This window comes from Aethalodelphis obliquidens, unplaced genomic scaffold (genome assembly GCF_003676395.1).
Source record: "Aethalodelphis obliquidens isolate GAN/ISIS:26980383/991018 unplaced genomic scaffold, ASM367639v1 scaffold3, whole genome shotgun sequence".
In the NCBI taxonomy this organism is placed as follows: domain Eukaryota; kingdom Metazoa; phylum Chordata; class Mammalia; order Artiodactyla; family Delphinidae; genus Aethalodelphis; species Aethalodelphis obliquidens.
This window is the reverse complement of record NW_020837947.1, coordinates 67,915,729-67,939,353: the sequence shown is the minus strand read 5'-3', so window position 1 is coordinate 67,939,353 and position 23,625 is coordinate 67,915,729. Positions and strand designations below refer to the sequence as shown.

The following is a 23,625-nucleotide window of genomic DNA, read 5'->3' as shown; positions in this document are numbered from 1 at the left end:
GGAAACACAACACATTCCCCAATTACAGGGAGTAAATCCTGATACTGTGCTGCATGGGCAGGAAGAATCAGAGGAGGAACTTTTATAGGAAGATGGGAAAATACCAGAACTAGCCAGCAAAAATATGCCAAGTCAGAATTCAGGAGTAACGTGTACAGGTCACCACGACCTCCTGGAGAGACAAAAGAGGAGTGGAAAGCTGCAGAGTTTATATTTTTGTAATCACAAAAGTGAGGTGAGCCAAGAACAATTCTGAAATGGAGAATGAAGAAGTCCCCCACACAATGCGGAAGCAAATATAAAGTCTGGGCAGAGCTGTCAAGCACTGGCAAGTGAAAAAGAACAGGCATCAAAAACAGACAAACAAACTGAAAGAGACAGAGATACGGAGAGGGAGGGGCAGGGACTGAAAGAAAAAGACAGAATGAAAGGAATGTGGCATACAGAACATCAAAGAACTCTAGAAGAAAAATATAACGATACATTCTTCATAAGGGCTTCCAGATTTGTGAATAAGCAAGAACTGAAAGATGGAAAAACAACAGAGATAAAAAAGGAGTCTAAAGATTAAATAAATTGATGATCAAGCATTTATTATAGAACTATTAATTAGGAAACACAAAGGAAGAGTGTACTCAGAATTGAAAATAAAAGTATAAAAGTATAACACGTAAGGGCTAAGATAATCAGATAATACAGATTTTGAAAAACATAGGGGCTTCCCTGGTGGCGCAGTGGTTGAGAGTCCGCCTGCCGATGTAGGGGACACGGGTTTGTGCCCGGGTCCGGGAAGATCCCACATGCCGCGAAGCGGCTGGGCCCGTGAGCCATGGCCGCTGAGCCTGCGCGTCCAGAGCCTGTGCTCCGCAATGGGAGAGGCCACAACAGTGAGAGGCCCGTGTACCGCAAAAAAAACAGCAACAACAAAAAAAAAACACACACAAAAAAATCCCATAAAGAGATCAAATAAAATTGGGTACAAGATAATCCAACCTTAGGATAACTGGTGCCCCTAAAATACAAAAAGAGCAGCAGCAAAGAAGCAAGCAGACAGGAAGACAGGTACATTGGTTCTCCAGCAGCATTAAGGACAGAGAGACAAAGCACAAGGCCACACTCTTCACAAAGTGATAGTCAAGAAAAGATACAAAAGATGCTCAAGCAGAATGGAGCACCCTTATTTTAGCAGGGCTCCTAGGGCTCCTACCTTAGTCTTATTTCCCAGAAGCCATCAAGATGAATGAATAAAACCCAAGAAAAATAAAAGTATTCATAGATATATATCTTGGATCCCCCAAAAGCAGGGCCTGGGAAAAGGACTGTGTGCAGGTAGTTTATCTGGGAAGTGACTGCTGAGGGCAGAAGTGATATACTGGGGAGAGTGAGAGAGGAGAAAAAGTAAATACAAGATTGTGCTATCAAGTTCACTGCTATAGGCAATAGGGCCTTAATTTCTATCATACTTTTCAAGAGCGATACACAATGTATATCAAAGTGTCTATCCAAAAATAGGGAACAGGCGCTTCTATCCCCCAGTGACTGAGGGGTGTCCTTGAGGGTGTTCACTCCACCACGTTTGAGCCAAGTATGGGTTGGTAGCAGGCTTTTTGACAGCGTTAAGTGCTGTTAACAGTAAGTGAATGGAAGCACATGTGAAACTGTTCACTTAAGTGGCAGCTAGAACCAGGTGTGACCAAGGTGATAGGAGATTGGGCATAATAGCCAATAAAAGGGAAATCGTCCCTGAAATTAAGAACGAAATCTGAATTGTTGTATATGACTGCAATGGCACACCACTCAGCAGTAAAATGAAAGAACTGGACCTCTGTGCACCATTATGGATAAATCTTTTTTAAAATTTGAAGGAAACAAACAAAAAAAACCCCAAGTTGCAGAAGGATAATTACAGTTTGATTCCCACTTATATAAAATTTAGTAACTTGAAAAAGAATACTATTTAGGGATACATTCCTAGGTAGTAAGTCACATGCACAGGCATGATAAACGAAACCTCATATGTGAGGAAAGAGTTTGCATCCAGGGATGGGTACCCAGGAGATTTTAATAGTGTTTGTAATAGTTTATTGCTCAAGCAGGGTGAAGGGTACATGGATACTAACAGTATTCTTCTCCATGATTAAATATCCCCCCCCCAAAAAAGGGAAACAAATGGAATCTATAGATCAAAATAAATGACTATGTCAGGAAAACATAATACAGAAAATTCAACACTGAGACACATCCTGGTCAAGTCGCTAAATTTCAAAAATAAAGCACCCAATCAAGAAAACTCCAGAGATGAAATAAATGTACTTTACTTTGTAGCCATGTTACCTAATCACAAAGATCATGATCTGGTTAAAGTAAATAATTTAGCAATGATATTGTATAGGGCAAAATTCATCTACTAGAGAAGCTGCAAACTGATTTGCTTATTTCACTTGCTCAGTTCTTTCCTTAATTTGAATTAGTTGCCAACATATGAAAATTGGAAAAAAATTAAAATAACATTAGATTGTTATATGACATTTGCATCTGTAGTATCAGACTTTGGAAAATCAAACATCAGAAGTAAACAATCTGGTGTTATTGTTTTATTTCTAAAAGGAAGATTTTTAATATTATTTCTAAATTTATTATTTTCATATTATTTCTAAACATGCTAATTTTCTAGTTATTAACCCTCCTTTTGATATGTCTAGGATTATTTTATCTGAGAAATCATAATTTCTTAAAAAAACAAAAGTTAAAAAAAAAACCCTTCTTGAAAAATCTACTCATAAAGAAATCCAGACAATTAAGCCATGTATCAGGAAAAGGATTGGTGGTAAGCAATGTATCCAATTCAAAATAAAGTGAATAAGAGACAAGTCATGCAAATACCATTAATAAACAGACTAAGTGTTACAAACTTTGAGAAAGTTACTGAAACAAATTAGGAAAGGTAGAGGAAAGTTATACCAACTATAAGAGTGCTAATGTTCTCTTCTTTCATGGCAAGGGTTGATACTGCCTAAATCTGAAACATCAAGATTTTTTAAAATTTATAATTAACATACAATATTATATTAGTTTCAGGTGTACAACACAGTGATGCATGAAATGATCACCAAAATAAGTGCAGTTACCATCTGTCACCATACAAAGTTACAGTGTTATTGACTATATTCCTTATGTGTATGTTACATCCCATAACAACATATTTTACAGCTGTAAGTTTGTACCTCTTAATTCCCTTTACCTATTTTGTCCAACCCCCCACCCACTCCCCTCTGGTAAAAACCAGTCTGTTCTCTGTATCTAGGAGTCTCTGAAACATCAAGATTTTAAAAAATAAGCTCCAAATTGTGATGGTCTTCATAATCTCTTAACTGTAGAGGACTCGTTTAGGAAATTGATCAATAATTCTTTGAATTGCACTTTGGATTCTTTTTCTTTCGTTATATTCAAGCTAAACTGTGTTTAATACTTTTTACTTAAAACTGCATTTAGGTTATGAGTACGTGGGGAATCATAATAGTATTATACTTTTAGCAGTTGGACATTTTCCACTGCAAAACCTAAAAAAATAAAAGCTTGTTACAGTACAGTCCAATTTTTATAAAAAGCATATCTATTCTGTCTTCCCATCTTCCTTCTTTTTTCTGCCTGTATATCTGCAAAGAAATGTATCTAAAATAGAGGTCAATGTTAGGGATAACTTTATTTTTTAAATTCTATGTACTGTAATTCTTTACAATAAGCAGGTATTATTTTTGCAAAAATGAGAAAGATTTTTTTCTTTACCAAAGCACAACTTTATAAAAGTATCTACTGTTAAGGAATTCCTACTGAAAATTAAGCAGTATGGTTCAGATATATAGCTTTCTGTTTATTTAACTTCATGTGGGGCTATTGGGCTGCACCCTGCAGGCCTGCAAGCCTTGTTGGATGCCCAGCCTGGAGACCGAAGAAAGAGCCCAGAGACAGCTACAGAGACACTACCGATTTATCGGATAGAGGATCTTACACGTCTGAAGCAAAAGGTCCTGTAGCAACACCCCGCTGTGTATGGCTGACGGCAGACAGGACATGGCAGCCATCTTCGCTACTTGGGAGAGAACGAGGCTACCATTTATAGGGGGAATTGACGTCAGGTTGGCTCAACAGTTACCAGAAAAACTAGCAGCTGAGGCAGGGGGCAAGCAAGTAGGCGGTTACTGATTAAGCCCTATAATTAAGAGGATTGGGTAGTTATATGAGTGAAGCAGGGACTGGTCAGGAGGGAATATACAGACAGCAAGGGAACAGCCATCTTGAATGGCCTGATCACACAGGTGCTAAAGCTTTCACCTAGGGTAATGGATAATAATTAGGTCCCCAACACCAGAAAGCCGCTGGGGTGGTGGTGGTGTGGAGAGGGGCTTCAAAATACCCCATCCTCAGAACTCTAACAGATAATATAATGACTAATGAATACTGCATGCATACAATACAAACACAATTCTAAGTACCCTATTTATATTAATTCATTGAACCTTAATGACAAGCCTATAAGGTAGCTAAATAATTTTCCACATTTTACAGATGAAGTACAGTGAACTTACACACCTATCAGAGAAGCTGGATTTAAACCCACGTGCCTTTTGTTCTTAGTCACTATACCAGTGGTTCTCACATTTTGCACATGGGAATGACCCAGAGATCTTTAGAAAACACCGAGGTCTGGCTTCCACATGTAAGTATTCTGTCTAATTAATACAGGGTATGACCTGGGCAACAGATGTTAAAAAGTTCTGGGGGTTGATTCTAATGTGAGGTAGAGCATGGGGACCACTGAACTACACCTTTCTGCTTCCTGGTCATCCCTGGCTAGTGGTTATCAAGCCCGGATGAACACCAAAATCCCCTGATAAGGTTGAGAACTTCAAGGCCCCCACCCCACCCCAGCTCAAGGGGCCTGGACTTAGGTATTTTTTTCAATGCTTCTCAGGTGATTCCAGTCTCAAGTAGACAAAGCTTGAAAAGCACTGCAGAGGGAGACACTAGCTGCCTTCCACTTTAACGATCAGTGCCCAAACTAGTGAGTGATCTTAATTAATTTGAGGAGTATCTTTTAAATGGGGTGGGCGCACACACACACACAAAGAAACAAAGAAAAAGGAACCACTGTCAAATGTCAGAGAGCGTGGTTTTTAATTCACCTACAGTCTCACAGGTTCAGAACTATTCTGGAAATAATAGGACTTGTCTCTGAGATTGAACTTAGTGTTTTCTCTGATGAAAATGTGACCTATGAGTTTCCTTAGCTACAGATTTCTTTTTTTCCCCTTTAGCTAAAGGTGTTTCTCCTGGCGTTGGGCTTCATCTAGGGCCACCACAGGTGAAACAAGAGCCTATTGATAACTATCTACTTGAGGCCTCAGATTAGTGAAAGAAAAAATTTTTACAGAATATGCTAAAAGTTTACTCAGTTGAAAGTAAAATAAGAAAAGAAGACTAAGGTTCAAAACTTTAGAGCTAAAAACAGAGGAATAAAATCCACAAAACAGGGGACTTCCCTGGTGGTACAGTGGTTAAGAATCTGCCTGCCAATGCAGGGGACACAGTTCAATCCCTGGTCTGGGGCGATCCCACATGCCGCGGAGCAACTAAGCCCATGCACCACAACTACTGAGCCTGCGCTCTAGAGCCCACAAGCCACAACTACCGAATCTGCATGCTACAACTAACGAAGCCCACGTGCCTAGAGCCCGTGGCTCCACAACAAGAGAAGCCACCGCAATGAGAAGCCCACGCACCGCAAGGAAGAGTAGCCCCCGCTCGCTGCAACTAGAGAAAGCCCGCATGCAGCAACGCAGTCAAAAATAAATAAATACAATTTATATAAAAAAAACCCCCAAAACATTAATCACAGTCCTTGAGAAATAAACTAAATAACTTCCAACTGAATGAAGAGGAAATCTGAGGTTGAAAAATAAACTAAATAACTTCCAACTGAATGAAGAGGAAATCTGAGGTTGAAAGCAGAAGCACTTCTTTTTTTTTCTTTCTTTTTTTTTTTTGCGGTACGCGGACCTCTCACTGTTGTGGCCTCTCCCGTTGTGGAGCACAGGCTCCGGACGCGCAGGCTCAGCGGCCATGGCTCACGGGCCTAGTGGCTCCACGGCATGTGGGATCTTCCCAGACCGGGACACGAACCCGTGTCCCCTGCATCGGCAGGCAGACTCTCAACCACTGCGCCACCAGGGAAGCCCCAGAAGCACTTCTTAAAGGGAGTATCAAAAGTGAAAATATACATATGCCAGATCTGGTTTGGGAACCTAAGACCAGAGATTCTCATGTATAATAATGACTAATATGTATTGAGTGCTCACAATGTACCAGGTACAATTCTAAGCCTTGGATTTGGCAACCTGAAGTCAAAGATTCTAATGTAATAGAATCTTTGGCTTCTAGGGTACCCAGCATGAGCGAGCCATTAATTAATCAGCTTGTGGGCAGTTCTCAACCATTTCTTCCCCTGGCACACAGGCACACATAAGTCTTACGCTTAGTACTCAGGTACTGAACACAAAGCCAAAAAATATCCTATCAGTCTGGCTCTAGATAGGCTCTAAATTCATTTAGGAGCTAAGCTTGCCAGGTTCAATATCAAAATCTCCAATAACCACATAAAAACCCTAATTTTGCAGATGAAAAAGAGATCCTTATGCTTTAGTAACCAAACATGTAGGTGGCAGAACTGATATCTCATGAAAATTAGTTCTGTATTTTATAACAGTCTACAAGGCAATGAGTTTTAAAATTCTTGAAAGATTATCAATCACTCTTCCAGATCTTAAATTACTTAAACTGTCAATTACCACTGGTTATTCCTCAGTTCTGACTCTCTAATATAACCAGGTCAGCTGTGGATGTTTGCCACCAAGAGCCAATGCACGAGTACTCCCACATCTGAAGAAATATTCTTCAGGTCTGAATTAGCTCAAAGACTCAAGGAGTCAGCAAACGAGGTATCAACGGAAACTTCGGGGTTCAGAAAAGAGCTTCCCAAATGATTTGATGGGCAAGTCATTCGCAATTATTTATAATGAAAGAAATTTAGCATGGTTCTTACAGAACTTGTGGTCTGAAGCAGAACTGAATGCTAGTGGGCCTGTGAGAATAGGTTAGAAGCAAAGCACACACCTAGATAATTCAGTCAGTTACTGTAGCTCATCTGAATGTGGATGAGTAATCTGCCCAACGTAACCAGTTCTAAACTGAAATACTTATGTTGGGAAGATATTTCAGCTTAGGACTGGATGACAACAACTGGACAAGTTTAACTGCTCCTTGAGGTTACACCTGAGATCTGACAACAAAACACCTCAGCAGTCAAGGAGGCCTATCCTCTATTCACAGTTAGCAGTGTATCTCCTCTATCAAGTTACGTAGATATAAATTAATAAGGAGGGGAGCTTAAGGCCCTTAAAAATCTAACAATTACATAACAACGAAATGCAGTTTGTGAGCTTATACTGGAAAAAAAGGCTGTTGAAAAACATCAACAAAACTAGAATGGATTGTAAATTAGATAAAAGTGAATCAGTGTGACTACCCAAAGCAATCTACAGTTTCAGGGCAATCCCTATCAAACCACCAATGGCATTTTTCACAGAACTAGAACAAAAAATTGCACAGTTTGTATGGAAACACAAAAGACCCCGAATGGCCAAACAATCTTGAGAAAGAAAAACAGAGCTGGAGGAATCAGACTCCTGGACTTCAGACTATACTACAAAGCTACAGTAATCAAGACAGTATGGTACTGGCACAAAAACAGAAATATAGATCAATGGAACAGGATAGAAAGCCCAGAGATAAACCCACGCACATATGGTCACCTTATCTTTGATAAAGGAGGCAAGAGTATACAATGGAGAAAAGACAGTGTCTTCAATAAGTGGTGCTGGGAAAACTGGACAGGTACATGTAAAAGAATGAAATTAGAACATTCCCTAACGCCATACACAAAAATAAACTCCAAATGGACTAAAGACCTAAATGTAAGGCCAGACACTATAAAATTCTTAGAGGAAAACATAGGAAGAACACTCTATGACATAAATCACAGCAAGATCCTTTTTGACCCACCTCCTAGAGAAATGGAAATAAAAACAAAAATAAACAAATGGGACCTAATGAAACTTAAAAACTTTTGCACAGCAAAGGAAACCATAAACGAGACAGAAAGACAACCCTCAGAATGGGAGAAAATATTTGCAAATGAAGCAACTGACAAAGGATTAATCTCCAAAACTTACAAGCAGCTCATGCAGCTCAATATCAAAAAAACAAACAACCCAATACAAAAATGGGCAGAAGACCTAAACAGACATTTCTCCAAAGAAGGTATACAGATTGCCAACAAACACATGAAAAGATGCTCAACATCACTAATCATTAGAGAAGTGCAAATCAAAACTACAATGAGGTATCACCTCACACCAGTCAGAATGGCCATCCTCAAAAAATCTACAAACAATAAATGCTGGAGAGGGTGTGGAGAAAAGGGAACCCTCTTGCACTGTTGGTGGGAATGTAAATTGATACAGCCACTATGGAGAACAGTATGGAGGTTCCTTAAAAAACTAAAAATAGAACTACCATACAACCCAGCAATCCCACTACTGGGCATATACACTGAGAAAACCATAATTCAAAAAGAGTCATGTACCACAATGTTCATTGCAGCTTTATTTACCATAGCCAGGACATGGAAACAACCTAAGTGTCCATCGACAGATGAATGAATAAAGAAGATGTGGCACATATATACAATGGAATGTTACTCAGCCATAAAAAGAAACGAAATTGAGTTATTTGTAGTGAGGTGGATGGACCTAGAGTCTGTCATACAGAGTTAAGTAAGTCAGAAAGAGAAAAACAAATACCATATGCTAACACATATATATAGAATCTAAAAAAAAAAAAAAGGTTCTGATGAACCTAGGGGGAGGACAGGAATAAAGACACAAACGTAGAGAATGGACTTGAGGACAGAGGGAGGGGGAAGGGTAAGCTAGGAAGAAGTGAGAGAGTAGTACTGACATATATACACTACCAAATGTAAAAACAGATAGGTAGTGGGAAGCAACTGCATAGCACAGAGAGATCAGCTGGGTGCTCTGCGACCACCTAGAGGGGTGGGATAAGGAGGGTGGGAGGGAGACGCAAGATGGAGGGGATATGGGGATATACGGATATATGTATGCATATAGCTGATTCACTTTGTTATACAGCAGCAACTAACAAAACACTATAAAGCAATTATAGTCCAATAATGATGTTAAAAAAAAGACAAAAAAAACTGTATCAGTGTGATATGAATCTAGTAGCTGTATTGTGGTTATATAAGGTAAGCCTTGTTCTTAGGAAGTAAACAATTAGGCATTAGGAGGTTACGGAGCATGATTTATGAAACCCATCCTCAAATGATACAGGAAAACAGATTATACAGATATAGAGAGAAAGATGAAGCAAATGTGGTAAAATGTTAATTGGTGAATCTGGATAAGGGTATATGGAGTTCCTTTGTACTACTCTCATGACTTTTCTCTAAGTTTGAAAATACTTCAAAATTAAAAGGAATTAAAATCAACCAGCTGAATTTATTCTAAACTTAACATCAAAACCTAAATGAAAAGGAAGTGAGAAAGGGAAACAAATCTACACTCTGTCATTATGTTTCTGAGCCAGAAATAGTGCTGAATATTTTACAAAAGTCATTCTACAGAATCCAAAGAATTTCGATTTTGAGTCAGACAGTTGGGTTGGTTAATCACTGAACACAATTTTGTAGCTCTGTGACTTTAGATTATTCTTTTCATCTTCTTGAGTCTCAGGGTCCTCCTCTATAAAATGGAGATAATGCTACCAAGAGCACAAGATGATTGAGATGATTAAGTGAGATGATAATATCAAGTACTGCACATCTTATCTGCATAGCACTGTGCTAAGGGTTGGGAGAGAAATCTCTATGGGACTCTTAAGTTTCTGCGTGTCTTGTAAGCAAAGCCCAAACTGCTCTTTGTTCTGGACTATCTTTCCAAGGAGGTTTATATAACAAACAGCTTTGTGAGACAGAAATAGCGTCCCACATCAGAACAAAGGGGAACATGCCTGCTGCCATTATAAAGGTCTCAGGGTCCTCTCCTATATAACACACACACTGCCTGTGCAGGTATCATCTGACCCTCTTCACCGTGCCCTGTGGGAAGAAGAGGAGCTTGGGGAACCCACACAAAAAAATGTTGATACTCTGGCTACTACTTTTGCTGGGAATAATAAAATAATAAAAGCCTTTTATTTCGCCCAGGGCTCTCATATTTTCTGCCACCATCCATGAACTATGGCTGACTAACTTGTAGGGTAAAATCACAAACCCCTCACAGTTCTCGACACTAAGCACTTTCTGTTAATATTACCTCATTAAACCTGATCAATAGCCCTGTAAAGTTCAGCAAAACGCTGCATGGTGCCAGTAAGGTATTCCACAAATAGTTACTATTATCTTCTTCATTATCATCATCATCATTAATCTTTGCAATAATCCTGTAAATGAGAAATCAATACCATCATCTGATAGCTGATGGGTTAATTAAAAGCTGCCAAGAGTAAGTCAGTCACATTCGTGAAGGGGAATGTGGAATTTGAATTCTTTCTACCATGTCATCTCACAGCTTTAAAATTATGAACTCATTTGGTGAAGCTGCAAGCTTTATATTATATCCCAACAGCTATGTTTCAGGCACTTCGCTGATCTGGGGAAATAACAGTGAATAAAATATGCTCTCTGTCTTTGTGAAGCTTATAGAGGAAATATACACCAAAACAAGTAACACAAGACCAAATAATCGTTAACTCTTATAAGTGTTATGACAGAAGCAAACAAGGGACTGAGATAGAGGATAACTGGAGGACATAGTTTCCAAACTATAGGTTGTCAGTTGGGAAAAAATTCAGTGAGTCCCAACCAGCATTTTTTGGAAAAATGAAGCAGCACAGAATAGAAAAGAAGGCACACACATTATAAAGTATTGTTTTGTGAAACTTCCATCTGGCATAGGAAGTCATGGTATAAAATCATTTCCTTTAGGCACAGGGAATAATCTATGCAATGGGAATGTAATGGCAATGTTAAGAACTTGCTATGTTGGAAAACCAGAAAATTAGTGTGGCTACCATCCTACAGAAAGAAGGGATAGAGTGGCATGAATTGAGGTTGGAAAGAAAGACGTTAAGGTTCTGGCAGTGAGTTTGTGTAGTTTTAAACTACACAAGTGCCAGTTGTGATATGTGATAAGTGATATGATTTGATTTACATTCTAGAAGTCACTTTTGTTGCTCTAAGGAGAATGGATTGGAGAGAGGGCAAGAAAGGAAACAGAAAGACCCATCAGAATGCTGGTGTAAGCAGCTGATGTAGGTGATAATGGTAGCTTGGCTTGGGGTGTGGGAATGAAGGGACAGCAGCGATGGAAAAGAGTGAATGAATTCAAGGTGTTACTCTGAAGACAGAATCAGTAGAACTTGCTGAAGTGAGCATCAGAGGTATACTCTAAACAGTCAGTCACACCCAAATATTGTGGTTCTGTGCACATGCCATGCTCTACCATGTCAGCGTCTATGCACATGCTCTTCTTGAAATACCGTATCCCCACCAAGCTCTCACTCTACTCACTCTACACTCTACATCCTCTCCTCAGGACTGAGCCCCAACACAGCCTTCTCTGACACTAAGAAGCTGTCTTCTCCATATTCCCTTAGCACTTCACAAAGGCTTCTAACACACTGGTTACAGACTGCACGGAAATTACCTGTTTATACAGCTGTTTCTCAAGTTACCCTGGAGCCATGCCAGGGCAGAAGGCATATTCCACTCACTTTCAACCTGAGGACTGACAGTGCTTAGAAAACTTTAGACTCAAAGAACCAGAGAAATATCAACATAAAAAGAACCAGAGAAATGGCAACATAAAAAAATCCCAGCTTTGCTGGTTTTGAAGATGGAAAAATGAGGCCGTGAGCCAATGTAGGAGTGGCTAAGATGACTGAGTAGGAAGACCCTGAACTCACCTCCTCCCAGGGGCACACCAAAATTACAACTATTTACAGAGTAACTATTGATGACAAAGACCCAAAGACTAGCAGAAAATGTCTTCTTACAATTAAAGACATAAAGAAGGAACCACAACTAGATGGGTAGGAGGGGTGGAGAACAGTATAGTCAAGACCCATACCCCGAGATGGGCAACCCACAAAAGGGAGGAAAATTACAACAGCAGAGGTTCTCCCAAAGGAGCCAGGGGTCTGAGCCCCACATCAGGCTCCCCAGCCTGGAGGTCCTACACAAGGAAGACAAGTCTCAGAACATTTGGCTTTGAAGGGTAGTGGGGCTTACTTTCAGGAGAGTCAGAGGGCTATAACAGACTCCGCTTTTAAAGGGCACACACAAAATCTCAAACACTCTGAGACCTGGCAGAAGCAGTAATTTGAAAGGAGCAAAAATAAATAAATGAGCCTATGTCAAACTAAAAAACTTTTGCACAGCAAAGGAAACTACCAACAAAATGAAAAAGCCCACCTACTGAATGGGAGAAGATACTTGTAAATATACATCTGACAAGGGGTTAACATCCAAAATATACAAAAAACTAATAAAACTCAACATCAGAAAAAAACTCAACCTACCCCAAAACCCCCCAAAAAAACCAACAACCCAATTAAAAAGTGGGTAGAGGACCTGAACATTTTCCCAAGATATACAGATGGCCAACTGGCACATGAAAAGATGCTCAACATCACTAATCATCAGGCACATGCAGATCAAAACAATGAGGTATCAATTCACACCTGTCAGAATGGCTATTATCAAAAGACAACAAATAAAAAGTGTTGGTGAGGATATGGATAAAAGGGAACCCTTGTGCACTAATGTTGGGAATGTAAATTGGTGAAGCCACTATGTAAAATAGTTTGGAGATTTCTCAAAAAGTTAAAAATGGAACTACCATACAATCTATGAATTCCACTTCTAGGTATATATCCAAAGAAAATAAAAACACTAATTCAAAAAATATACGCACGCCTGTGTTCATTATAGCATTACTTACTATAGTCAAGGTATGGAAGCAATGTCAGTGCCCATCAATAGATGTATGGATAAAGAAGATGTGGTGTAGGTATACCATGGACTATTATTCAGCTATAAAAAAAAAAAAAGAAAAGGAGTCTTACCATTCGCAACGACATGGATGGATCTAGAGGATATTATGCTATGTAATATAAGTCACACAGAGAAAGGGAAATACAAATGAACAACCATAACCAAACAGGAACAGTTATAGCTACAGAGAACAATTGGTTGCTGGTGGGGAAGTGCTGGAGGGAGGAGAGAAACAGGTGAAGGAGATTAAAAAAACTATAGATTCATTAATCAAAATTTGCTGAATGAATGTACCCTTTGGTGTATTACATTCCTTCACTCCTAAACTGGGTAAGGACCCTCATTCACAGAGGTATGTATTGCACATATTTTTATTTTATTTATTTTTATCCTTGTTTCAGATCATCTCTTTTTTTAATTAATTAATTTTGGGGGCTGAATTGGGTCTTCGTTGCTGTGCACGGGCTTTCTCTAGTTGCGGTGAGCAGAGGCTACTCTTTGTTGCTGTGCACAGGCTTCTCATTGCAGTGGCTTCTCTTGTGGCACGGGCTCTAGGCGCGTGGGCTTCAGTAGTTGTGGCGTGTGGGCTCAGCAGTTGTGGCTCACGGGCTCTAGAGTGCAAGCTCAGCAGTTGTGGTGCACAGGTCTAGTTGCTTTGTGGCATGTGGGATCTTCCTGGACCAGGGCTCGAACCCGTGTCCCCCGCATTGGCAGGCGGATTCTTAACCACTGTACCACCAGATAAGTCCCAGATCATCTCTTGATGACCTTTTGTTTGGGGAAATATACATTTACTTGGTTTATGTTGTCAGACAACTCTATTACATTCTGTTTAATGATCAGATCGTGCTCCTTGCCTTCACAAACTAAACAGTATAGTGTATAAGAAGAAGCTGATTTTGAAGTTAGACAGATCTCTGTTCATAAACCAACTCTTCAATTTATTGACCAGGAGATGTGGGTAGCTTATTTAATCTCTCTAGATCTCAATTTGCTCAACTGTATCATAAGGTTAATATTTCTGTTTTAGGCTTGTCCCAGGGCTTAAATGTGAACGTGAAGTAATTAGCACAAATATACTCAATACATATGAATTCCTGTTTCTCCGACGTGCTTTCTTTACAAGGAAGAATATAGCCTTTGCAAAACTAAACACAAATTGCTTCTGGTCATGGCACCATCTTGACCTAAGGGCTTCGAATGGAAGCTACCTCACACACACACAAAGCTTGGACACTGAGGTCTAAAACTACCTACGCTGGACATAGTTTACTGTCCACATTAACATGACTTTATTATTCCTTTGTCTTAATTAGCATAATTTTACTCTTCTGGGAGACTCCTGCCCAGACAAATAGCTAGATTGTTCACTATAGGAACTTCCTGAAAAATCTATCAATTCTGCAATATAAAGAAAGCATCAACAGTTCATGTCCTAAGAGTCCTTGCTCTTTCCATCAATCTTTTTTTTTTTTTTTGGCACCGTGCGGCATGTGGGATTCTCAGTTCCCTGACCAGGGATCGAACCCATGCCCCCTGCAGTGGAAGTGGTGAGCCCTAACCACTGGACCGCCAGGGAAGTCCCCCATCAATCTTAAAACTGTTAAGATCAGTATCCAGTCCTCATCAAGCCATCTCCTCCACTTTCCTGTCCTCTCACCCTCTGCCACTGAAAGACCAGCCTTAAACCATACTTCAAATGCCTTCCCAGAGAGAGACACTACCAAAGCTCTGTTGCGTTAGCCCAGTAAGCCATGAACCCAGCTTTTTCTTATCAAATGGTCCATTGTTGATACTTGGGAAGCTGGCACTGGACAGGGCAGTACTGCTGCAGCAAAAACAGAAATGAAGTTTTCCCTCTCCTGAGAACAAGGAAAATAAAGGGAACAGTGAACAGGCTAGAGAAGAAACATAACCTGGCCTGAAAGAGTTAATTACTCCTAGTTTTTTTTTTTTCTTTTAACTGTTACTAATCTCTTGTGTCTGTTAAGTAGATTTGTACTTCACAAAGCTAACCTATTACTCTTTAACAACACTATGTGATTACATCCTGGACTCCCTTGTAGCAGATCACCCTTGTAGCATTTGCATTTCAGAAAAGAGGTCACAGGCCTATAACCCAGAGACAAATGGACCCAATTATGGGGCTGCCTGACGCCAGCTGTGACTATTTTGAAATAATGCAGGAAGAAGAAGAATGCAGGACCTTGACTACTTTGATCCTTATCTTATACCCCGGACTGCTGCGAGCCCCACATATAAAATCTTCTCCGATTCCCGAAGAAGAGGGGGACAAAGTTCTTGAGGCGCTAGCCTGCTGCGTTTTCCCTTCTGCCTGGCAGAAAAATAAAGCCATCTCTCTCTTCCTCCAAAATCTCTGTCTCCGTATTTCTGTTCGGTGTCGGTGCACAGGGAAGCCGATATTTCAGCAACAGTACATCTCCAAGCATAAAGTCAAGACAGAGGGATTTCCAGAAATACTGTAAAAATGAACTAAATGAAATACATATTATATGCCAGACAAAGTATGTCCACTAATGTGTCCATTAAAAGGAAATGGGTTTGTCAAAACTACAACAGAAAGTTTTGTTGAAAAACTGCATAGTTGGCCGACGCGTTTTAAAAATTATTTCTGATGAAATCTAATGTTCCAGTGTTTTATTCCCATCCTCATTACAGAGTTGTTCAAATACTGAAACCGAGTCCCCCTAAAACCGAGTCCCTCTGCCAAGTTTATGATTAACCTCTCTATCCAAAACGTTATTCCCTTTCTTGTCTAACACCTGTTCCCCTCAAGACTGAGGAGTATCAAAGAAAAGGTGGGATTGAAACTGAGCAGGACCCCGCGGGGCCCTCCCAGGTACAAAAGACTTTCTGTTTCCTTGTTTCTCATTGGTAGGAAAAAGGCTTAGCCCCCTAGACCTTCCCCGAGTTCCAAAGGGCAGATTCAAACAGTTACTCATCAGAAAAGCGAGGGCATACAGAAACAAAGGAAAAACAACAGAGCATCGAAAAAGCGGAATCCTAGTTCCCCCTCAGGGGATACACATAACAATATACTGTATCTTAGAGTTCTTCTACTGGAATTAAGGCCCCAACCCAGGTGAAGGATGGTAACTACTAGCTAAGAAACCAGACTGGTCAGAACCTAGGGAATGAGAAGTTGATCTTTTCTGACCCTGGTGACTTCTACTAAAGCCTGTACTCTCAACCTTTGCCCCAATTCTATATCGAATTCACCTCTGCTCAAGCCCCTTCATGAATATGCACATACCTTGAGCTTAATACTTCCTCAATTTTGCCATCTGGGAAGATACTGCTTCGGGAAATATCCCCCCTCGCCCGTCCCCCTCCCCTTCTCCTTACTTGCTGCAAGTAATAAATCCTTCCTTCTCCAGATCTTTGGTTTGGTTGTGTCTTTTGCCCCCATGCTCACCAAGAGGCAAACCCAGTTTTCCGCTAACAATATGCCTCAGAATCAAGAAAAACAGGGTCTCATGTTATCTTTGGAGTTACCAAAAATAATGCTAGGACAGGCAGTGAAAATGACTGGAAGAGAAATGACCAGTTTTTAAACTAGATCCTTTCAAATGAAAATTCAGATCCATCATCAACTTCACTAAGCGTATGGAGCACTAATTTCTAAAGGGTCTAATCATGGCCCACTGACTTGCCACCCAGGTAAAGCACTCTGAGCTGTCAAGTGGTAAGCCGTGAGGGAAGCAACATGTGCCTCTCAAGGTTTACTTTTCACTCTGAGAAACTGATCTGGGCCGCAGGCTCGACTCTCGACTGGGTTTGCCTCGGCGGCTCAAGCAGCTCCAAAAAGGGGGAAGGAGGCAGCAGAAACAAAAACAGGTTATCCGCGGAACCCGCCCTCCCGATGACTGGGGACTGGCCCGTAGCGGAGTTCGGGGCGCGGGGACCCCCTTTATGCCAGTTTCCGGGCCCGTACCTGACAGGCGATAGACCTGCGGAAGCCGCACGCCATTTCTGTCGCCACGAAGCTGGTCCCAGCTGGATGGTGTTGAGCTTCGCCCCGCCCTCCTCTTCACGCCCCGCCTCCGAGCGCCGGAAGCCCGCCCCGGAAGGTGCTGCCAGCCAATCAAGGAGCCGCGTGGCCCACCACTAACCTCTGCCCCGCTGCCGCGAGGGAGCGCGGGAAATCCCGGGTGCGTCTGGAATTTCGCAGGTGTCGAGGACCATGACCACCTCTTCGGTGTCCAAGGTATGTGGGGCGGGCGCCCACTGGGACTCCACAGATGCCTCATTCCCTTATGAAGAAGGGATGAAGCGGAGGTTACGTAGACCTCGTTGTACCGGCTCGAGGGGAGGGGATGGCGGTCCTAGCTGAGGCGTCTTTGCTCCACGTCCAGTGGAGGCCAGCTTTGCTTGGGGAGCGAAAACGGCGATCTGCCTTAGTGTTCTTTCTGCCTCGGAGGAATTTTAAGTTCTGGTTTGTGGAGGTCGGATGCCCCGAGGATGTGTCCCAGTCTCCCCTCCTTTTTCCTTTTCACGTATATTTATTGTGAGCCAAAGGCTCTGTTAGGTACCGAGATACAAGTGGTAAACAAAATAAACACAGATATTTCCATCATTACCGAAAATTCTATTAGACAGTGCTGTTACCAAGTAAAGTAAGACCTTTAGTAATATTAGGAGTACGGCCGGAAACCCCTGAAAGTTTAGCTATCTGATAAAGCTGAGAATGCAGATAAGTTGCAAAGACATTTGTCCCTGTGTTGAAACAGTAAATTAATGAAGAAGGCTCTACCATAGATTTAATTTTTAATTTTGATTAAAATTACATTAAAATAAAATGATGAGACTCAGTGCCTTCCAAGACTACATATCCTGGAGGAACTACGAGCCATAGGATTTAAGCGTACTGAAGACTGACCGACTGTGATGTTAGGTGCAAATGCCAGAAGAGCTTAACTGCTAGTAATTTTTTTTTTTTTTTTTTTTGCGGTACGCGGGCCCCTCGCTGTGGCCTCTCCTGTTGCGGAGCACAGGCTCAGTGGCCATGGCTCACGGGCCCAGCCGCTCCGCATAACTGCTAGTATTTTTTATGAGGGATGGTACTGTTTTTGTTTTGTCCTGGTTATAAAGTTCCATAGGTTTTCAGTGGTCTGTCCCCTAATCCTTTTTTTGCATAAGCCTTTCTTATTTTTGTGTATCTTGCAGAATTGTGAGAGGTTTGTTTTTTTTGTTTTTGTTTTTTTCAGGAAAACATTTATGACAAGAGAAATGCTTGTATTGAGATGATGATGGAGACCTTACATAAATAAGAATCTTTAAGGATTATTTCATTGGTTCATGGAACTGTCAGCTTCCTTTTTTTTCCCCTATCTAAACTTTCCTTGTCATATTTTTTGGCTGTTGGTTCTCCTCCTAATTTCTTCCATCTCCAACACCATCACTTGATCAGTAGTGAAAAGTGGATAACGATATTACTCCTGTTGCCATACATCGGGATCCATTCCCAGCACTCTTCATGTCTCACTCCTTCATAGCTCCTTTTCTTGCTCCTGAATTACAGGTGGCTATAGAAAGGAGGCAGTGACAAGCTTGTCATAGCACCAAATGATTTTTCTAAAAAAATTTGTGTGTTTTAAATAGTTTCGTTAGTTGCAGATATAAGAATGTAAGGCACAATTCTTATTTTGGACCCTGTAATCCAATGGCCAGTTTATATTTGTACAGCAGTCTTTAGGTCTATCCTGAGATGACTTTTTCTAGCTATATTTCTTTCATTCTTTCATTTTCCATAGGCAGATTCTTTTTCCATTTCCATTTTCTAAGAAGCTGTCCATGATGTACGGCTTTAGAATTGGTAGAACAAATGTGGGACCAGCAGCTTACGGCCTGTGTATCACTAGTCAGATAATAACATGAGACTAAATGTAGCTAGGAAATTACCAGAAAAATTATTTGGCAAGCATTCGTCCATTATGTATACTGATTGCCTAACGTATGTGTTAACACTATCCTAAACATTGGGGAAACAATTATGAATTAAATGCAGTCTGTACTCTGAAGGTGCTCACAAGCTACTTGGGGAGGCACTTCCCTGGCGGTTCAGTGGTTAAGACTCCACGCTTCCACTGCAGGGGGCACAGGTTCGATCCCTGGTCGGGCAACATGTACCACACACACAAAAAAAAGATGATAAAATATATATATATATAAAAAAACTACTTGGGGAGACAACTCCATAATTAACTATCATACATAGTAAGGGTGACTTAAAGCGAAATAAAGATATTCAAGTACTGTGAGATATTAGGGGAAAGAATACTTCTGACTAGAGAATTGGAGAAGGTTTCCCAAAGCAGGTGAGTTTGAGTTGAACTTTAATGGACAAATGAATAAGAATTTATCTGATGAAGAAAGGTGTGTAAGGTGAATCAATAGCCAAAACTGTCTGTGTCCTGTCAAGGTCCTAGATACTTGGAATTTAATTCAATAATAAATACTTCTTTTGAGGTGAGAGGGCATCAGTATTTTTAATCATCTTGATTTTCATTTAATAATGTATAGTACTAATGTTCTTCCTTCACTAGGTTTTATAAAAATGAAAAATGGAACCTTTCTGGGTTTAAATTTCATCAGCTTATATTTTCTTTGTCTCTTAGATTAGGTCCCAAAGAGCAAAATCAAAGATGAGCTTCCCATGGGAAGGAGGAGAAAGAAGTGGTTAGTCCCCTTACTGTTTAAGAATTTTCCTTCTGTAATTCAGATTGAAGAAAGATGATTTCTTAGCACTTTAAAGAAACGCCTTGGGGCTTCCCTGGTGGCGCAGTGGTTGAGAGTCCGCCTGCCGATGTAGGGAACCCAGGAACATGGGTTCGTGCCCCGATCTGGGAAGATCCCACATGCCGCGGAGCGGCTAGGCCCGTGAGCCATGGCCGCTGAGGCTGCGCATCCGGAGGCTGTGCTTCGCAATGGGGGAGGCCACAACAGTGAGAGGCCTGCGTTCCCCCCAAAAAATAAATAAATAAACGCCTTAAAAAGAAAAAAATCTGCTTATCCATAAAATACTAGGTTAATCAGATGTGTCTGCTTCTTGGCTGCTTTGACTTTATGCTTTTTTTCTCTCTTTTTTATAGGGTTGCTTTGTGTTTAAGCCAGACTTCAAGAAGAGAAAGATCTCTGTGCCAATAGGTAAGATGTCTTAATATCAGATTTGTTAGTTTTCCTCCCCCAAGTCTTGAACTAACCTAACTCTTATTGAATTAGTAATTCTCCTGTCTAAGCTTGCTTTACTCACCATGTTGATATAGCAGTAATGTTCCAAGGCGTAGGACAAAGCGATAAGGGGCACTCCCGGGGCTCTAATCTAAAAGGGAATCCAAATGTACCATCAAAAGGCAATTCAAAATTTCCTTCAAAAGGTATGTCACCATTCTTTAAAAAAGATTGTCTTAAAAATCTCAGTGATTTCTTGGGATGAGGTAGGGAGTATTGACTGCAGAAGGGCAGAGGGACCTTTTGTTTTTTTGGCTGCGTTTGGTCTTAGTTGAGGCATGTGGGATCTTTTGTTGTGGTGCGAATTCTTCGTTGTGGCACACAGACTTCTCTCTAGTCGTGTCGTGTGGGTTTTCTCTCTCTAGTTGTGGCGTGCGGGCTCCAGAGTGCGTGAGCTCTGTAGTTTGTGGCATGCGGGCTCTCTCGTTGAGGCGTGCAGGCTCAGTAGTTGTGGCGTGCGGGCTTAGTTGCTCCGTGGCACGTGAGAATCTTAGTTCCTCGACCAGGGATTGAACCCGTGTCCCCTGCATTGGAAGGCAGATTCTTTACCAGTGGACCACCAAGGAAGTCCCAAGAGGGACTTTTGGAGTGATGGGAATGTTCTGTAGACAGAGGATGGTTATGTGAGTGTATACCTTTGTTAGGACATATCAAACTTTTAAAATGGGCATATTTTATTATTTGTAAGTTATACTGCAGTAAAATTAAATTATTAAAAAAAAATATTGTCTTCACGTTCTTTACTTATCTCCAGATGTCTGTTTAGTGATCAAGAAGACTTGACTACTTCAAACAAATCAAGATGTTATTATCAGTCAGAAAATGTTTATTGTACTGTTTCTCAATGGGGCCTGCAGATTAGAATCACTTGGGGAACTTTTAAACAAAAACTGATTTTTTTTTTTTGGTATAATTGTAGATTCACATGCAGTTGTAAGAAAGAGTGTAGAGTGTAGAGAGTACCCTTGAACCGTCACCCAATTATCCCCAGTGATAATGTATTGCATGACTATAGTACAGTATCACAACTAGCATACTGACAGTGGGATAATCCATCGACCTTATTCCGATTTCAACTTGGAGAGTTTCTTAAAAACACCAATGCCCAAACCGCAGCCCAGACCAACTGAATCAGTATCTTTGGGAATGGGACCCAGGTGTTGGTATTTTTTAAAAGCTCCTCTCAGGCATGTTGAGTATTTACACTCACTGTTCAGCACTGTGAAGATTAATTCGGATGGAAAAATTATGATGTGCAATTAAGCATATTCATTCACACTCATTTTTAATTTTGAATTAAAAAAGAAAAACTGGACTATACTATTGTTTGACTAAGGAGATAAACAGCTCCAATATATAGAATTGGATTTTTCTAAATCATCTCATGATGTAGACCTTTAAGGTGTTAATCCTTCAATTTGGGACCAGCTAGGTAAAGTACCTGTGCTCAGGGAGCAAATAATAAAATAATGGTCCATATTGAGGGCAATAGAGGGTAGAAACTATGATTTAAAATAAGGATGCCGTTTCTCATTAACAGGAGAATAAACAGTGGTGTTGAACTTTACACTCAGATTTAGTCTCAAAAAAACCTGAAGCTTTCTATATTCCTTGCCCTCCTCACCTCCCCAAATAAAAAGTGACAGTGATGGACTTGGAAATAGTGAACGAAGAAGAGCTACATTATAAATTATTTTGTTTTTAAGTGATTGACTTATCAACATATTTCTTTAATGTTGGAGATTGCTAAACTTAACTAGAAATAGTTCATTTTCAGAGAAGAATTCAAGACTTGTTCCCCTGTTATCCATGAAGGATACATAGCATGAAATGACATCTGATATCATGAGCAATGTCATTATAACTAATAAAAGCACTAACATTTATTGAGTGTTTTTAATGTGCCAGAATATTTTAAGCACTTTATGTGTTAAACTATGAAGAAAGTATTATTATTATCTCCATTAAAGTATATCAGGATATTTAGATGTAGAAAGAACTTTCTCAGTGATAGCGCTAGCAAGTGGCAGAGCTGGGATTTGAAACCAAGCTGTCTGATCCCAGAGCCTAAGGTCTAACCACTACCTAATAGTGTTTCTCATAATTCAAGGCAAGTTTTTGCTTAGAACTCTTTGTACTGAATTTCAGTTATAATTTATTAAGATTTGTGAGTCAATGACAATTAGAAGGAAAGTTCCTTAACATGGAAGAGAATTTCTGTTCCAAACTATCAGTTAACATTAAAACTTGTTGGGAGGATACTAGCAGCATCTCAGTGAAATCAGGAAAAAATTGTTAATTTTTAACTTTTTGTTAAAAAAAAATGTGTACTTTCACAATTATTATTTAATACCATGAAAGTTCTAGCTGTTGCAATAAAATACCTAGCAGTAAACAACAAGAAATATGAAGGAAAGTAGAAAACTATAAGGCATGTAAACTATTTGATTATAAAAAAAGAGACCTGTAGTGTTTTGGGATGTGACTTTTTTGAAACGTATTTAAAAATGTCATTTTCCCCAAATCAATCTACAGATTTTATTTTATCCAGTCAAACACCAGGGTAATAATTTTGAGAAATGACAAATTTAATTTGGGAGAATGTCTTAAATTTTTAAAAATTATTTTATTTATTTATTTATTTAGGTCTGTGTTGGGTCTTCGCTGTTGCACATGGGCTTTCTCTAGTTGCAGCGAGCAGGGGCTACTCTTTGTTGTGGTGCGCGGGCTTCTCATTGTGGTGGCTTCTCTTGTTGTAGAGCACGGGCTCTAGGTGCGCAGGCTTCAGTAGTTGTGGCATGCGGGCTCAGCGGTTGTGGCGTGCAGGCTCAGCTGTGGCGCATGGGCTTAGTTGCTCCGCAGCATGTGGGATCTTCCCGGACCAGGGCTTGAACCTGTGTCCCCTGCATTGGCAGGTGGATTCTTAACCACTGGGCCATCAGGGAAGCCCTTAAATTTTTTTGAAAGAGAATAATGTTTGGTGGCTCTGGGAGGAAGCTCTGGATCTGTTTGATGTTAGGATGCACTACAAAGCTCTAACGGTTACAGGAGTTCAGGACTGCCATGGGAGTAGAACTGGATTCAGTAGAACAAAAGAAGTTCAAAAACAGTTTCAAGTGCATATGTAAGTATTCAGACAATAAGGGCATCTGACATGGGTGGGAGAAAGGACGGATTATCCA

General features: G+C 40.4%; 2 protein-coding genes across 11 annotated transcripts in view; one reads left to right on the top strand and one right to left on the bottom strand.

The window, feature by feature from the left end:
• The window catches only part of RARS2 (arginyl-tRNA synthetase 2, mitochondrial), an 81,190-nt gene extending 63,967 nt beyond the window's left edge, over positions 1 to 17,223 (bottom strand). For all 3 annotated transcript variants that reach the window (XM_027090914.1, XM_027090918.1, XM_027090927.1), the window contains exon 1: positions 17,148 to 17,223. In XM_027090914.1, coding sequence (XP_026946715.1) covers positions 17,148 to 17,183 — 36 coding nt within the window. In that variant the 5' untranslated portion in view covers positions 17,184 to 17,223. The remainder of the gene's footprint in view (positions 1 to 17,147) is intronic.
• Positions 17,224 to 17,294: 71 nt separating this feature from the next.
• Positions 17,295 to 23,625, top strand: part of ORC3 (origin recognition complex subunit 3) — a 60,991-nt gene continuing 54,660 nt past the window's right edge. For 2 of the 8 annotated variants that reach the window (XM_027090833.1, XM_027090823.1), the window contains exons 1-2: positions 17,295 to 17,420; positions 20,305 to 20,359. In XM_027090833.1, coding sequence (XP_026946634.1) covers positions 17,397 to 17,420; positions 20,305 to 20,359 — 79 coding nt within the window. In that variant the 5' untranslated portion in view covers positions 17,295 to 17,396. Of the gene's footprint in view, positions 17,421 to 19,830; positions 19,892 to 20,304; positions 20,360 to 23,340; positions 23,568 to 23,625 lie in introns of those variants that run through there. The other 6 variants (XM_027090892.1, XM_027090864.1, XM_027090855.1 and 3 more) reach the window with 5 other exon arrangements.